The sequence below is a fragment of the Pristiophorus japonicus genome, unplaced genomic scaffold, assembly GCF_044704955.1.
Source record: "Pristiophorus japonicus isolate sPriJap1 unplaced genomic scaffold, sPriJap1.hap1 HAP1_SCAFFOLD_2821, whole genome shotgun sequence".
NCBI classification, from domain to species: domain Eukaryota; kingdom Metazoa; phylum Chordata; class Chondrichthyes; family Pristiophoridae; genus Pristiophorus; species Pristiophorus japonicus.
The window spans coordinates 7605-23428 of NW_027252584.1; the positions used below are offsets into that span (position 1 = coordinate 7605).

The 15824-nt window shown below is 53.5% G+C and overlaps 1 protein-coding gene across 1 annotated transcript; it reads left to right on the forward strand.

The window, feature by feature from the left end:
• Nucleotides 1-206: 206 nt before the first annotated feature.
• Nucleotides 207-14618, forward strand: LOC139247825 (signal-induced proliferation-associated 1-like protein 2; the record flags this gene model as incomplete). The annotated part of the gene is made up of 6 exons (XM_070871788.1): nucleotides 207-1407; nucleotides 3646-3776; nucleotides 5350-5538; nucleotides 8525-8699; nucleotides 12673-12776; nucleotides 14461-14618. Coding segments are annotated over exons 1-6 (1952 nt in total), but the record flags the coding sequence as incomplete, so codon positions are not given.
• Nucleotides 14619-15824: the final 1206 nt, after the last annotated feature.

The window sequence follows — 15824 nt, forward strand, 5'->3', positions numbered from 1 at the left end:
GGATGCAGGGAGTGAGTGTCCTGAGGACGAGAGGGCCCCGCGCCGAGCCGACAGACTGAGCGGGAGGTGGCGAGATGCTCATCGCCTTTGCCCGGCCAATCAAGGCTTGCGCTCGACGACCTCCGACGCTCTCCAGCCAGTGACGGCGTCGCCCGCGTGGGAGGATCCCGTGTGTGGAAGGGGGGGGGGGGACGTGGGCGGGCTGACGGGACATGCAGTCAGACGATTTTTTCTTCCGCAAGTTCAAGCGCAACAACCCCCGGCCACTGCTGTCGGCGGTGAATTTTGAAGCCAAGGCCGCGCGGCCGGCCCCGGAGCCGGCGGGGACCACGGTGCGGGCCAGGATCTCGGAATGGCCTCCCCGGCGGGAGTCGCTGGAGGACGGGGCTGGCCGGGAGGAGAAGGGGGCTGCGTGGCCGGAATATGAAGCCCCAAGCATCCGGAGCAACGCGGCGGTGGTGGAGGAGGAGGAGCAGGAGGAGGAGGAGCTGCACGAGGCCAAGATGGCGGCCAAGATGGCGGTGCAGGGCCGCAACCCTTCCATCCAGCGCAGCAACAGCGAGGTGACCATCACGGACAGCGGCGGCGGTGGGCCGGGGTCGGACCAGCGAGCTGTGCACCCCGTCACCGGGGCCTCCCTGCACCGGGAGTACGGCAGCGCCTCCTCCATCGAGCGGCCGCCGGCGCGGTGCGGGGTGGGGGAGGCTGAGCCCGGGCAGGCGGCGCCGGAGCTCGCCAGCGCCCCGCGGTTCCGCGACCCCTACTTGCTGCTCGGGCTGTCCGAGAGCCCGGGGCCGGCGGAGAAGGAGGCCAAGGCCCGGCCCAAGCCCCTGGCCGAGCCCGCCGCCGAGGCCTCAGTCTTCCGCAAGCTCAAGACGCAGCGGAGCGATCCGGAGAGCCCCCGCTCGCCGCCCCCGGCCGGCGGCCAGGAGGAGGCCGGCCGCCCGCGGGCCAGCGCCAAGAACCTGGTCCACTATGACGTCCAGAGCATCCTCTTCGACCTGCGCCGCGCCGTCTCCAACCGGGACAGCGCCGGCCGCCGCAAGAACATCATCACCGGGGCCTCGGCCGCCTCCCAGCTCCCGGCGCGGCCCGCCTCCCCCGGGGACGGCGGCAGCGCCGAGGAGCTTCAGCACCCGCCGGCTGGGGCCGGGCCGCCGGCGGTGGGCGGGGCCGGGGACCAGGGCGACGGCAAGGACACCCAGCTGGTCCTCAGCTGCCCGCACTTCCGCAACGAGGTGGGGGGCGAGGCGGAGCCGCGCTACGCCAGCCGCTGCCCCAACGCCGCCGTGTCGGTGCTGGAGGAGCCCCGCGAGAGCCACCTGGCCCGGCAGGGAAAGGCCACGTACTTCGTCGAGCACGCCGACCTGGGGGCCAACTACTTCCGCAAGTACTTCAGCGGCAAAGGTAATGGTGCGAGAGTGACGGCTTCACCCTGAGTCTAACCCCGTGCTGTACCTGCCCTGGGAGTGTTTGATGGGACAGTGTAGAGGGAGCTTTACTCTGTATCTAACCCCCTGTACCTGCCCTGGGAGTGTTTGATGGGACAGTGTAGAGGGAGCTTTACTCTGTATCTAACCCCGTGCTGTACCTGCCCTGGGAGTGTTTGATGGGACAGTGTAGAGGGAGCTTTACTCTGTATCTAACCCCCTGTACCTGCCCTGGGAGTGTGTGATGGGACAGTGTAGAGGGAGCTTTACTCTGTATCTAACCCCGTGCTGTACCTGCCCTGGGAGTGTTTGATTGGACAGTGTATAGGGAGCTTTACTCTGTATCTAACTCCCTGTACCTGCCCTGGGAGTGTTTGATGGGACAGTGTAGAGGGAGCTTTACTCTGTATCTAACCCCCTGTACCTGCCCTGGGAGTGTTTGATGGGACAGTGTAGAGGGAGCTTTACTCTGTATCTAACCCCCTGTACCTTCCCTGGGAGTGTTTGATGGGACGGTGTAGAGGGAGCTTTACTCTGTATCTAACCCCCTGTACCTGCCCTGGGAGTGTTTGATGGGACAGTGTAGAGGGAGCTTTACTCTGTATCTAACCCCCTGTACCTGCCCTGGGAGTGTTTGATGGGACAGTGTAGAGGGAGCTTTACTCTGTATCTAACCCCCCTGTACCTGCCCTGGGAGTGTTTGATGGGACAGTGTAGAGGGAGCTTTACTCTGTATCTAACCCCCTGTACCTTCCCTGGGAGTGTTTGATGGGACAGTGTAGAGGGATTCATTCTTTGAGCCGTTATGGAACCCCACAAGAGTTTCTGAGAGGAAAGCAAGCCCACTCTGTTGGAGAGAACATGCGAGGAAGATCGCAATTGGAAGCGCGGTAGGGATCTGCGTAGAGCTGGGACTGGAGGAGACTCCTTTGTTTAACTTCGACCGTTTATCCTGCAGGCACCTCAGAAACCTGTTGTGCTTCCTTCCCCTGTGCGGTTACGTGACACGGTTTGTTTCCTGTCCGTGTTGCAAGCAGCTTCTCTCACACAACGCTCTGGCACGGCCTTCAATCTGTGCCCCCGGATCACGTGTCCCAGCAGAGGATGTTGTGGTCAGGCTGTGGCGGGCGCCTAGCAACCAAAGGCCCGTGCTCTGGAGTCGGCCATCTTGAGTGCAAGGCTTAGTGGAACTGCAAAGGGCTGTCGGGTGTTTTGATCCCCCGCTGTCCCTCTCTCCAATATTCAGATCCACGCTTCTCTCCGTGCACCCGCTTTCTCGCATCTGGGCGGCCATCTATTGACACAGACAAGTCTGGCTTTCGGGAGGGGATAACGTTGAAAGTTGGAAACCGGGCACATTCCGAAGGTGTATTTTTCTTTAAGAGTCAAAAAGCTGTGCTTTTGCAGAATATTACCTCCAGTCTCCACTGCACGAAATGGCCCCCAGTCTCCAATCCACAAAATGGCCCCCAGTCTCCAATCCACAAAATGGCCCCCAGTCTCCAATCCACAAAATGGCCCCCAGTCTCCAATCCACAAAATGGCCCCCAGTCTCCAATCCACAAAATGAACTCTCGCACAGGCAACTCTCTGCTCTTTGCGCCCATGCAGTTACTTTCATGCAGGAGCGTCATCGGGCTATTCCACTGCGTGCGTTCATGTCCATGGCCGGGGGGGCTACCATGCCACATAAACTAGGGAGGTCCCACATCCTGTTTGTTTCTTCACTTTCGCCTGATCTCAGCCTTTTGGTGGCCCCTCCTCCAATGGAAAGTTCCACATGTTTTGGGAATATTAGGGGATAAGGTCGGGCTAGGATGTGCTTAACCTTGGATGGCTAGGACCCACCTAACATTCGAATAGCCTGGTTTCTCGGCTCTTCAACAAAGAATCACCCCCTTGGGTGAAATACCGGAGGCATTGGCAGCCTCCTCCCAACTTTTCATACCCAGCGAGAGAGGGGGCGCAACAGGGCGGCGTGATGCCCTCTGGGGGCCATTTTGTGGATTGGTGAGCCTTTCCTGCGATGTTACGGTAGTCTTTCCAACAGATGCTAGTGACGTCCACTGGCTGAACATCGGTGGTGCATCCTCCTTTCTTTTCTCACTGAGTTGATAGAAAAAAATCCAGTCTCGATTCTGTTGGACGCAATATTCATGGACGCTCCCCCCCCCCTTTCCCCCTAACACTGACCATACTCCCTTGGTTTCTACAGAGCATCAGAACTTCTTTGGAATAGACGAGAGCCTCGGCCCAGTGGCAGTCAGCCTGAGACGGGAAGACAAGGACAAGGACGCAGGGAGCAGCTCGCAGTATAACTACAGGATCATTGTCAGGACCACAGAGGTACGCAAACTCAACCATCGGTGAATGGAGTTGGGGAACTTCATCGTGGAATGGAGGAAATGACTGGGGCGGCGGGGGGGGGGGAGTCAGTCAAGTATTATGCATTTGACCCCTAGGTACGTAACCTCCTCCAGCCCTACAACCCTCCGAGATGTCTGCGCTCCTCCAATTCTGGCCTCTTGTGCATTCCTCGATTTCCATCGTTCCACCATCGGCGGCCGTGCCTTCAGCTGCCTGGGCCCCAAGCTCTGGAACTCCCTCCCTAAACCTCTCCGCCTCTCTCTCCTCCTTTAATACGCTCCTTAAAACCGACCTCTTTGGCCAAGCTACTGGACACTGGTCCCTAATATCTCCCTATGTGGCTCGGTGTCAAATGGTCTTTGATAATGCTCCTGTAAAGCGCCTTGGGATATTTTGCTACGTTAAAGGCGCTGTACTAATCCAGTATTCGAATATTTATTGCATTCAATCTCACCACTTGATATGGTGGGATTTAAACCCACAACTCCATTATCGAAGCTACCTTTACCGCTACGAAGCCCTACAGGAGAAAACGGTACGTAAAACCAAAGTCATGATTAGACTTTGAATGGGTGAATGTGAATGTGAGGAGCAGAGGGATTTGGGGGCGTCAGATTCCCAAGACCTTAAAAGTAAGCAGCACCTAGAGTTGACAAGGCCATAAAACAACGCTGATGGACTCCTGGGTTTTAAGGCACGAGTTATAAGAAAGAACTTGCATTTAGATAGTGCCTCAGGACGTCCCAAAGCGCTTTACAGACAAAGAAGTACTTTTGTAAGTGTAATGTAGGAAACATACAAGAGTATATATGTAAAGGGGTAGAGTTTCTGCTTTGGGAGAAATTAGCGATTCCGGCACGAATCGCGCCCCTTTTGAAAAGTGTTTTTCTCCCCGTGTTTCCGCTCAAACTCGTGCGTTTCGCCGAACGCAAAGTCTGAATCGGGCGGCGTTTTAAAACGCAATTTTCAGAAAAATATTGCATTTAAAAATATCCCTTGCTCTATTTAATAGTGGTAACTTGGTGCAGTTTGATTGATGCAGCTGAAATCGGGCTTTGCACAAAGAAAATAAGCGTTTTGAATCACAGTGTTCCCCACCACCTGTGAGTAACCCTGATTTTTAAATGACTTTTAAAAGAGATACACAACCATGTTCGAGTTAGCTCGGGATACAGTAGTTGGTTCCTTAGTAAATGTTTTAAAAAGATTCATTCAAAACTTTTCCAAAAGGTGCGTATTAGTGTCCTCGCGCCCAAGAGATCCAGCAAAATATTTGGAGCCTGTTGGAAGGACGTGGAAAATCGCCATGGTGATGAATTCACGCTGGGGCCGTGGCAGGTTTTGTGAGAGAGGGCCGGCTTCTAACGTGCCGTTTTTAAAAGCAGCGCAACAGATCGCGGGGAATGAGTGGCGCTCAAAATTCCGCCATCTTTTTGCTCCGGTGTCGGTGGAATCGCGGCGGAAGGAAGCCCTCGAGCGAGTGGCAAGGCTAGGCCACGATGTGTACAGAGTGGAAATGTCGCGACGTAAAAGCCGTGCTTTGTGCCCACAGCTCCGGACGCTGCGCGCGTCGATCCTGGAGGAGGCCTTTCCCTCGTCGGTCCGTCACGGCGCGCAGAGGGGCATCCCGCCGAAGAAGCTTCTGGAATACGTGGTGCCGGGGCTGAACATTCACTGCCTGCATCTGGCCTCCAACTCGCCCAAGGTCCCGGACATGCTGCTGAAGCTTGACGAGCAAGGGGTAGGCCTCGGAGGTTCCCGCCCGCCCGGTTCCTCCGCGTCATTCAGTCCGCGTTCACCCGCGCAGAGGTTCCCGACGGGATGGGGTCACTCTGGGGTCAGCATGCTGCCTCACCCCTTTTAAAGAGACACTCCCACCCTCTGGACCCCCTTTTAAAGAGACACTCCCACCCTAAGGACCCCCTTTTAAAGAGACACTCCCACTCTCTGGACCCCCTTTTAAAGAGACACTCCCACCCTAAGGACCCCCTTTTAAAGAGACACTCCCACCCTAAGGACCCCCTGTTAAAGAGACACTCCCACCCTCTGGAACCCCTTTTATAGAGACACTCCCACCCCCAGGACCCCTTTTAAAGAGACACTCCCACCCTCAGGACTCCCTTTTAAAGGGACACGCTCACCTTCAGGATCCCTTTCAGAGACACTCTAACCTGCAGGATCACTTTTAAAGAGACACTCTCATCCTTAGGAGCCCTTACAGTATCTCCTGTACATGTACAATACACATCGGGTAAAAGGGAATGAACGATTCACTCCCGTCTAGTACTGTACAACCTGTGTGTGTCTCAGTGTCAGCTCCTGTACATGTACAGCACACACAGCGGGCCCGTGTGTGTCTCCTGTACATGTACGTTGTGCTTAGGGCAGCAACCACAGCACAGCGAGGGGATCGATGTCACTCCTTCCTGGGCTGTGTGCCTCAGTTACTGCCAGCTAAACTCAGTGAGCTATCTGCCAGCCTTTGGAAGGGCGGGCACGAGGCTGGCTTCTCACGGGCTGGAATATCCCTGTGATACCACACGTGCTGTGTGACGGGGGGGGGGGGGTTCCAGTCTCACAAGGTGACAGATAAAGCAAACATCATCAATAATTGACACGGTGCACAGGGGGGGAAAAACAAATAAAATTCATTATTGATGTATCTTTAAATGGCAAGGCCTGGCTCGGCGGGTAAACACAGCCCGCCTCGGGGTCACGGAGACGGGGGGAGGTTCTGGGTTCCATTTCCAGCCTGGGCTGATCTCAGCGAGGGTTGGGAGTAATGCAGGCAATATCCGCCAGAGTTCGGTGACTGTGTGAGTGACACGAGTGTGTGCACGAGACTGACTGTGTATCTGTGTGTATTTCCATGTTTCTGTGTGTGAGCGTGAATCCCACCCAAAATGCATTCAGCAAAATTATCAGTGCCCACCCCCTCAAACATATCCCAGCTTGTGCTCTCCTATGTGTCTCTCTCTCCCCTCATTCCCTCTTTCTCTCCCTCTGTATGTCTCTCTCTCTTTCCCTCTCCCTCTGTCTGTCTGCCTCTCTCTGTGCCTCTATCTGTCTGCCTCTCTCTCTCCCTCTATTTGTCTGTCTCTCCCTTCCTCTGTCTGTCTCTTTTTCCCTCTGTCTATCTCCATCTCTTTCTCCCTCTGTCTGTCTGCCTCTCTCTGTCCCTCTGTCTGTCTGCCTCTCTCTCTCCCTCTATTTGTCTGTCTCTCTCTTCCTCTGTCTGTTTCTTTCTCCCTCTGTCTATCTCTCTTCCTCTGTCTATCTCTTTCTCTCCCTCTCCTGTCTGTCTGTCTCTCTCCCTCTGTCCTTCTTTCTGTCTGTCTATATCTCTCCCTCTGTCTGTCTGTCCCTCTCTCTGCCTGTGTCTCTCTCTCCCTCTATTTGTCTGTCTCTCTTCCTCTGTCTGTCTATCTCTCTCCTGCTGTCCGTCTGTCTTCCTCTTGATCCCCTTCTCACTCCCCCTCTCGCTTTCTCTCTCGTTCACTCCCCCTCTCCCTCTGCCCAACCCCCAATCCTTGCTGCCCTCTCTCTCTCTCCATCCTTCTCTTGCTCTGGTCTAGTCAGTAGAGATGAGATGCTGAGACCTTGGGGAGTTCTGCCTGTTAAATTACTGGGCTGGAATGTGAAGGAAAGTGAATGATGAATACATTTAACAGGACCTCTGATTCGAAGCACTGACTGACTTTATGAAATGTCTAATTAATTATTCAGAGCAAGGAGAGTGACATGATTACAGCTTTAGAGGAACACAATCTGGGCTTTGCTAGATCCACTCACAAATGAGGCATTCTTTTTAAAGGAAACTATTTTTCTATTCATGCCCCCACTGACTGAAGGAACTGACTCTCACTGGGGTATGGGTCCCACACACACTGACTCTCACTGGGGTACAGGTCCCACACACACTGACTCTCACTGGGGTACGGGTCCCACACACACTGACTCTCACTGGGGTACGGGTCCCACACACACTGACTCTCACTGGGGTACGGGTCCCACACACACTGACTCTCACTGGGGTACGGGTCCCACACACACCGACTCTCACTGGGGTACAGGTCCCACACACACAGACTCTCACTGGGGTACAGGTCCCACATACACTGACTCTCACTGGGGTAAGGGTCCCACACACACCGACTCTCACTGGGGTATGGGTCCCACACACACTGACTCTCACTGGGGTACAGGTCCCACACACACTGACTCTCACTGGGGTACGGGTCCCACACACACTGACTCTCACTGGGGTACGGGTCCCACACACACTGACTCTCACTGGGGTACGGGTACCACACACACTGACTCTCACTGGGGTATGGGTCCCACACACACTGACTCTCACTGGGGTACGGGTCCCACACACACCGACTCTCACTGGGGTATGGGTTCCATGGGTACTGACCCAGTTAGCCCAGACAGGGAGTGTGGGCAGGACATTCACTCCTGGAATGCATTACAGGTGAGCTCAATCCTGTCCTCATCCAACATTGAATGACGCAGCACAGAAGCTGGCCATTCGGCCAAACATGTTTGTGTCAGCTCTTTGAAAGAGCTATTGAATCTGTGCTCCCAGCAATAAAGGTCACAGGTGGATAGGAAGTGTTTTATTTTCCTCAGGCTCGCCATTATTGGGAGCCCTGCTAGGAGCCTCCTGTTGTGTGAGGTTTGCGTTGTTTAATGCGTGTCTTTTGTGTTCCTTTATCCCGCAGCTAACGTTCCAGCGGAAGGTGGGGGTCATGTACTGTAAGGCAGGGCAGAGCACGGAGGAGGAGATGTACAACAACGAAATTGCGGGTCCCGCCTTCGAAGAGTTCCTCGACCTCCTGGGCCAGCGGGTCAGGCTGAAGGGCTTTGAGAAATATCGAGCGCAGCTGGACAACAAGAGTAGGTCGCAGTGTGACGGGTGTGGGGGGGGGGGGTGCGGGGTGGTGTGGAGCAGTGGGTGGGAATCGGGGTGTGGGGGGGGGGGTGTCATATGTCCAGAGCTGGTGAGTTCAAATCCCGCCGCCCGGAAAAATCGGAAATTCACGGAATCTTACCGCACAGAAGGCCATTTGGCCCATGTGCCCGTGCCAGCTTTTTGAAAGAGTTGTCCAATTTAGTCCCTCACCTCAGATTTTTCCCTGCAAATTCGCCCTCTTCAAGTACATGTCTAATTGCCTTTTGAAAGTTCCTACGGAATCTGTTTCCACCGCCCTTTAAGGTAGTCCCTGTCCTTGTCTCAGCTCATCCGCTGCTGAAGCCCTCATCCATGCCTTTGCTACCTCTAGACTTGACTATGCTAACGCACTCCTGACTGGCCTCCCACATTCTACCCGAAGTAAACTAGAGGTGATCCAAAACTCGGCTTCTGTACTCTAACTCTCACCGAGTCCCGCTCACCCATCACCCCCTATGCTCGCTGCCCCGTGTCCTAACTCGCACCGAGTCCCGCTCACCCATCACCCCCTGTGCTCGCTGCCCCATGTCCTAACTCGCACCGAGTCCCGCTCACCCATCACCCCCTATGCTCGTTGCCCCGTGTCCTAACTCGTACCGAGTCCCACTCACCCATCACCCACTGTGCTCACTGCCCCGTGTCCTAACTCGCACCAAGTCCCGCTCGCCCATCACCCCCTGTGCTCGCTGCCCCCATGTCCTAACTCGCACCAAGTCCCGCTCGCCCATCACCCCCTGTGCTCGCTGCCCCATGTCCTAACTCGCACCGAGTCCCTCTCACCCATCACCCCCAGTGCTCGCTGTCCGTGTCCTAACTCGCACCGAGTCCCGCTCACCCATCACTCCCTGTGCTCGCTGCCCCATGTCCTAACTCGCACCGAGTCCCTCTCATCCATCACCCCCAGTGCTCGCTGTCCGTGTCCTAACACGCACCGAGTCCCGCACACCCGTCACCCCCTGTGCTCGCTGCCCCATGTCCTAACTCGCACCGAGTCCCGCTCACCCATCACCCCCTGTGCTCTCTGCCCCCTTGTCCTAACTCGCACCAAGTCCCGCTCACCCATCACCCCCTGTTCTCGCTGACCTACATTGGCTCCCGGTTAAGCCACGCCTCAATTTCAAAATTCTCATCCTTGTTTTCAAATCCCTCCATGGCCTCACCCCTCCCTATCTCTGTAATCCCCTCCAGCCCCACAAACCCCCCAAGATCTCATAGGATCTCAAGAAACTTATAAAATTCTGACGGGACTGGACAGGTTAGATGCTGGAAGAATGTTCCCGATGTTGGGGAAGTCCAGAACCAGGGGTCACAGTCTAAGGATAAGGGGTAAGCTATTTAGGACCAAGATGAGGAGAAACTTTTTCACCCAGAGAGTGGTGAACCTGTGGAATTCTCTGCCACAGAAAGTTGTTGAGGCCAGTTTGTTGGATATATTCAAAAGAGAGTTAGATGTGGCCCTTACAGCTATAGGGATCAGGGGGTATGGAAAGAAGGCAGGGGTGGGGTACTGAGGTTGCATGATCAGCCATGATCATATTGAATGGTGGTGCAGGCTCGAAGGGCCGAATGGCCTACTCCTGCACCTATTTTCTATGTTTCTATGTCTGCGCTCCTCTAATTCTGCTCTCCTGAGCATCCCTGATTATAATTGCTCAACTATTGGTGGCCGTGCCTTCTGTTGCCTGGGCCCCAAGCTCTGGAACTCCCTCCCGAAACCTCTCCGCCTCTCTCTCCTCCTGAAAACCTACCTCTTTGACCAAGCTTTTGGTCACCTGCCCTAATTTCTCCTTTTGCGGCTCGGTGTCCAATTAAAAAAAAAATCTCACAATACTCCTCTGAAGCGCCTTGGGATGTTTCACTCTGTTAAAGGCGCTATACAAATGCAAGTTGTTGTTGTTGTGTTCCAGACCCTAACACTCGGTGAAGAAAATTGATCCGCATTTCCGCTCTAGTTTTTTTGCCAATTATTTGAAATCTGTGACCCATTTGCCAGAGGAAACAGTTTCTCCAATGACTGTTGGAGAGCGGCAGAGCAAGCAGCCCACGGAAGTTGCCATTTTGTTGTAACGACTTAACTGGTTCCTCCCGTGTCCTTCGGGCAATGGGTAACCTGCCATTCCCAACCAGGTCTGGGCCTATACCAGTCTCCCACTATGCGCTTGGCACTCTCGAGCGGCCCCTGACAAACCAGTTGGTTGGTGTAAATGTGTGGTCAATCAATGAGCCCGAATTCTAAATAAACTCGGGGTAGGGTTACATCGAATTAACGGCACAGACACAGGCTGTTCGGCCCCATCGCTCCGTGCCGGGGTTTATGCTCCACACCAGCTCCCTCCCACCCCTCTCCATCTCACCCCATCACCATATCCTTCTATTCCTTTCTCCCTCATGTGTTTATCCAGCTTCCCCGTAAATGCATCGATACTATTCACCTCAACCCCTCCCTGTGGCAGCGAGTTCCCCATTCACATTTCTCCTGAATCCCCCATTGGATTTATTAGTGACTGTCTTATATTTATGGCCCCCTGGTCTCGCTCCGCAAGTGGAACAGCTTCTCTACGTCTACCCAATCAATTTTGAAGACCTCTATCAGTTCGCCTCTCAGCCGTTTCATTTCTAGAGAAAAGAGTCCCAGCCTGTCCAGCCTTTGCTGATAGTTAGAGCCGCTCAGTTCTGCTATCATCCGTGTGAATCTGTTTTTGCACCTGTATCCTTTTAGTTAAATGGAGACCAGAACTGTGCACAGTACGCCAAGTGTGGTCTAACCGAGGTTCTGTACAAGTTCAACACAACTTCCCTGCTTTCCAATTCTGCTCTTGCACTCCATGAGAGAACGGCAGTCATCTGTTGCGATTACTTCCTCCATTTATCAAAGCCACCTTGATTATGTTAGAATAAAATTGTGGAACCCCTTAAGTTGTCGCTCCACAAGCCCCACCCCGTTGGGCCCAGGGAGTGGAAATAGGTCAGTCAGAGGCCATTCACTGAAGGCCCAGGGAGCCCGAATGATGTGTGTGAGAGATACTTCATTTCTATAGCGCCTTTCACGACCTCCAGACGTCCCACAGCACTGCGATATGTGTGCGCACTAGGTCCGTGCAGCAGAGCTGGTCTCCAGTCGTCTTGGTTAACCTTTGCCACTGGACCAAGACGTGGCTCTGTCAAGCCTGTGTGGTGGCTGGTGTGCAACGGCCACCCCATGTTAAAAAAAATTCCCGCACAGGCATCTTCCACCCTTCAGGATGTAGTTCGGGTCCTTCATTGAAACACCTGTGAATTCGTCCTTTTGGCGTAGAAGCAAGTCATCCTCATTTCGAGGGACTGCCTCTGATGATGGTGATGACAATTAATGAAGTACTTTTGGAGTATAGTCACTGTTGTAATGTGGGAACTGCCAATTTGTGCACAGCAAGCTCCCACAAGCAGCAATGTGATAATGACCCAGATCATCTGTTTGTAGTGATGTTGGTTGAGGAACAAATATTGGCCAGGATACTGGGAGAAGTCCTCTGCTTTTCTTCCAATAGTGGCCATGGGATCTTTCACGTCCACCTGAGAGGGCAGGAGGGACCTCGGTTTAACGTCTCACCGATAACTTCCGACAGTGCAGCACTCCCTCGGTGCTGGCACTCCGTGTCGGCCTGGATTATGGGGCTTAAGTCTCTGGAGTGGGGCGTGAAGCCACGACCTCCTGACTCGGAGGCGAGAGTGCTACCCACTGAGCCACCTCTGTCAGTGGGTGAGGGCAGGAGTGGGCTCCGCCTTAATGCCAACACTCAGCTAGCCAAAGTATCGGGGGGGTGCTAGTCTCTGTGGAAACGTGTACACCTGGAAGTGGGCAACACCTTCGGTGGGGGAGGTGGGCAGAGTAGGGGCAGAATGGAACGGGGGTCTCAAAAACCTCTCCTCCTCTTACAGCGGACTCCACGGGCACTCATTCGCTCTACACCACGTACCAGGAGTACGAGGTCATGTTCCACGTGTCAACTATGCTTCCATACACCGCCAACAATAGCCAGCAGGTTGGTACCTATTCCCTTCGGAACCCCACCCTCCTATTGTGCAAGGTCCACCGGTTACTGCTTTCGGTGGTCAGATTAAACCACTTCTGTCTGTCTTTTGCTATCAAACATGCCAGGGTATAAGGTGACAACTCACTCATGTCTGGTACTGTATGACTCCTGTACCACCTGGGCTTGTCTGCTGGGGATTAGATCATGCTCCACTTCTCTTCCATCCAGTGTCAGTACCAAACACTCCCAGGGCAGGTACAGCACGGGGTTAGATACAGAGTAAAGCTCACTCTACACTGTCCCATCAAGCACTACCAGGGCAGATGCAGCACAGGTTAGATACAGAGTAAAGCTCACTCTACACTGTCCCATCAAACACTCCCAGGGCAGGTACAGCACGGGGTTAGATACAGAGTAAAGCTCCCTCTACAGTGTCCCATCAAACACTCCCAGGGCACGTACAGTTCGGTGTTAGATACAGAGTAAAGCTCCCTCTACGCTGTCCCATCAAACACTCCCACGGGTTAGATGCAGAGTAAAGCTCCCTCTACACTGTCCCATCAAACATTCCCAGGGCAGGTACAGCACGGGGTTAGATACAGAGTAAAGCTCCCTCTACACTGTCCCATCAAACACTCCCAGGGCAGGTACAGCACGGGGTTAGATACAGAGTAAGTTCCCTCTATGCTGTCCCATCAAGCACTACCAGGGCAGGTACAGCACAGGTTAGATACAGAGTAAGCTCCCTCTACGCTGTCCCATCAAGCACTACCAGGGCAGGTATAGCACAGGTTAGATACAGAGTAAAGCTCCCTCTACACTGTCCCCATCAAACACTCCCAGGGCAGGTACAGCACGGGGTTAGATACAGAGTAAAGCTCCCTCTACGCTGTCCCATCAAGCACTACCAGGGCAGGTATAGCACAGGTTAGATACAGAGTAAAGCTCCCTCTACACTGTCCCCATCAAACACTCCCAGTCAGGTACAGCACGGGGTTAGATACAAAGTAAAGCTCCCTCTACACTGTCCCATCAAGCACTACCAGGGCAGGTACAGCACAGGTTAGATACAGAGTAAAGCTCCCTCTACACTGTCCCATCAAACACTCCCACAGGTTAGATGCAGACTAAAGCTCCCTCTACACTGTCCTATCAAACACTCCCAGGGCAGGTACAGCACGGGGTTAGACACAGAGTAACGCTCCCTCTACACTGTCCCATCAAACACTCCCAGGGCAGGTACAGCACGGGGTTAGACACAGAGTAAAGCTCCCTCTACACTGTCCCATTAAACACTCCCAGGGCAGGTACAGCACGGGGTTAGACACAGAGTAAAGCTCCCTCTACACTGTCCCATCAAACACTCCCAGGGCAGGTACAGCACGGGGTTAGATACAGAGTAAAGCTCCCTCTACACTGTCCCATTAAACACTCCCAGGGCAGTTCTCTATGAGTGTCTGCCCTGTCTGCACTCCAGGGCAGACACACAGTAAAGCTCGCTGTTCCAGAGCACCAGCTGATGCCACTGATATGTGACTCTACCGATCAGAGAAGGAAAAGTTTGCAATATGTTAAGGAATCGGAGTTGGAGGTTGAGTTGTCGTGAGTGTTCTGTGTCCTTTTCGGGTATGCAATTTGTGAGTGTGTGTAAACATTCACTCTCTTGTACTTGTTCCTTCTCTTGTGATTCTAGCTTCTACGAAAGCGTCACATCGGCAACGATATAGTCACGATCGTCTTCCAGGAGCCCGGAGCTGACCCGTTCACTCCGAAAACCATCCGATCTCACTTTCAGCATGTCTTCCTCGTGGTGCAAGTCCACAATCCCTGCACCCAGCAGGTCTCCTACAGGTAGGTACAGGTCTCCGACAGGTACATAGGTATAGGTCTCCTACAGGTGCATAGGTACAGGTCTCCCTCAGGTAGGTACAGGTCTCCTGCAGGTACATAGATACAGGTCTCCTGCAGGTACATAGATACAGGTCTCCTACAGGTACATAGATACAGGTCTCCTACAGGTACATAGGTGCAGGTCTCCTACAGGTACATAGGTACAGGTCTCCTACAGGTACATAGATACAGGTCTCCTACAGGTACATAGGTACAGGTCTCCTACAGGTACATAGATACAGGTCTCCTAGAGGTACATAGGTGCAGGTCTCCCTCAGGTACATAGGTACAGGTCTCCTACAGGTACATAGATACAGGTCTCCTACAGGTACATAGATACAGGTCTCCTACAGGTACATAGATACAGGTCTCCTACAGTATAGATACAGGTCTCCTACAGGTACATAGGTACAGGTCTCCTACAGGTACAAAGGTACAGGTCTCCTACAGGTACATAGATACAGGTCTCCTACAGGTACATAGGTACAGGTCTCCTACAGGTACATAGATACAGGTCTCCTACAGGTACATAGATACAGGTCTCCTACAGGTACATAGATACAGGTCTCCTACAGGTACATAGATACAGGTCTCCTACAGGTACATAGGTACAGGTCTCCTACAGGTACATAGATACAGGTCTCCTACAGGTACATAGGTACAGGTCTCCTACAGGTACAAAGGTACAGGTCTCCTACAGGTACAAAGGTACAGGTCTCCTACAGGTACATAGGTACAGGTCTCATACAGGTACATAGATACAGGTCTCCTGCAGGTACATAGGTTCAGGTCTCCTGCAGGTACATAGATACAGGTCTCCTACAGGTACATAGATACAGGTCTCCTGCAGGTACATAGATACAGGTCTCCTACAGGTACATAGATAGAGGTCTCCTACACGTACATAGGTACAGGTCTCCTGTAGGTACATAGGTACAGGTCTCCTGTAGGTACATAGATACAGGTCTCCTACAGGTACATAGATAGAGGTCTCTTGTAGGTACATAGGTACAGGTCTCCTACAGGTACATAGATAGAGGTCTCCTACAGGTACATAGATACAGGTCTCCTACAGGTACATAGAATCAGGTCTCCTACAGGTACATAGATACAGGTCTCCTAGAGGTACATAGATACAGGTCTCCTACAGGTACATAGAATCAGGTC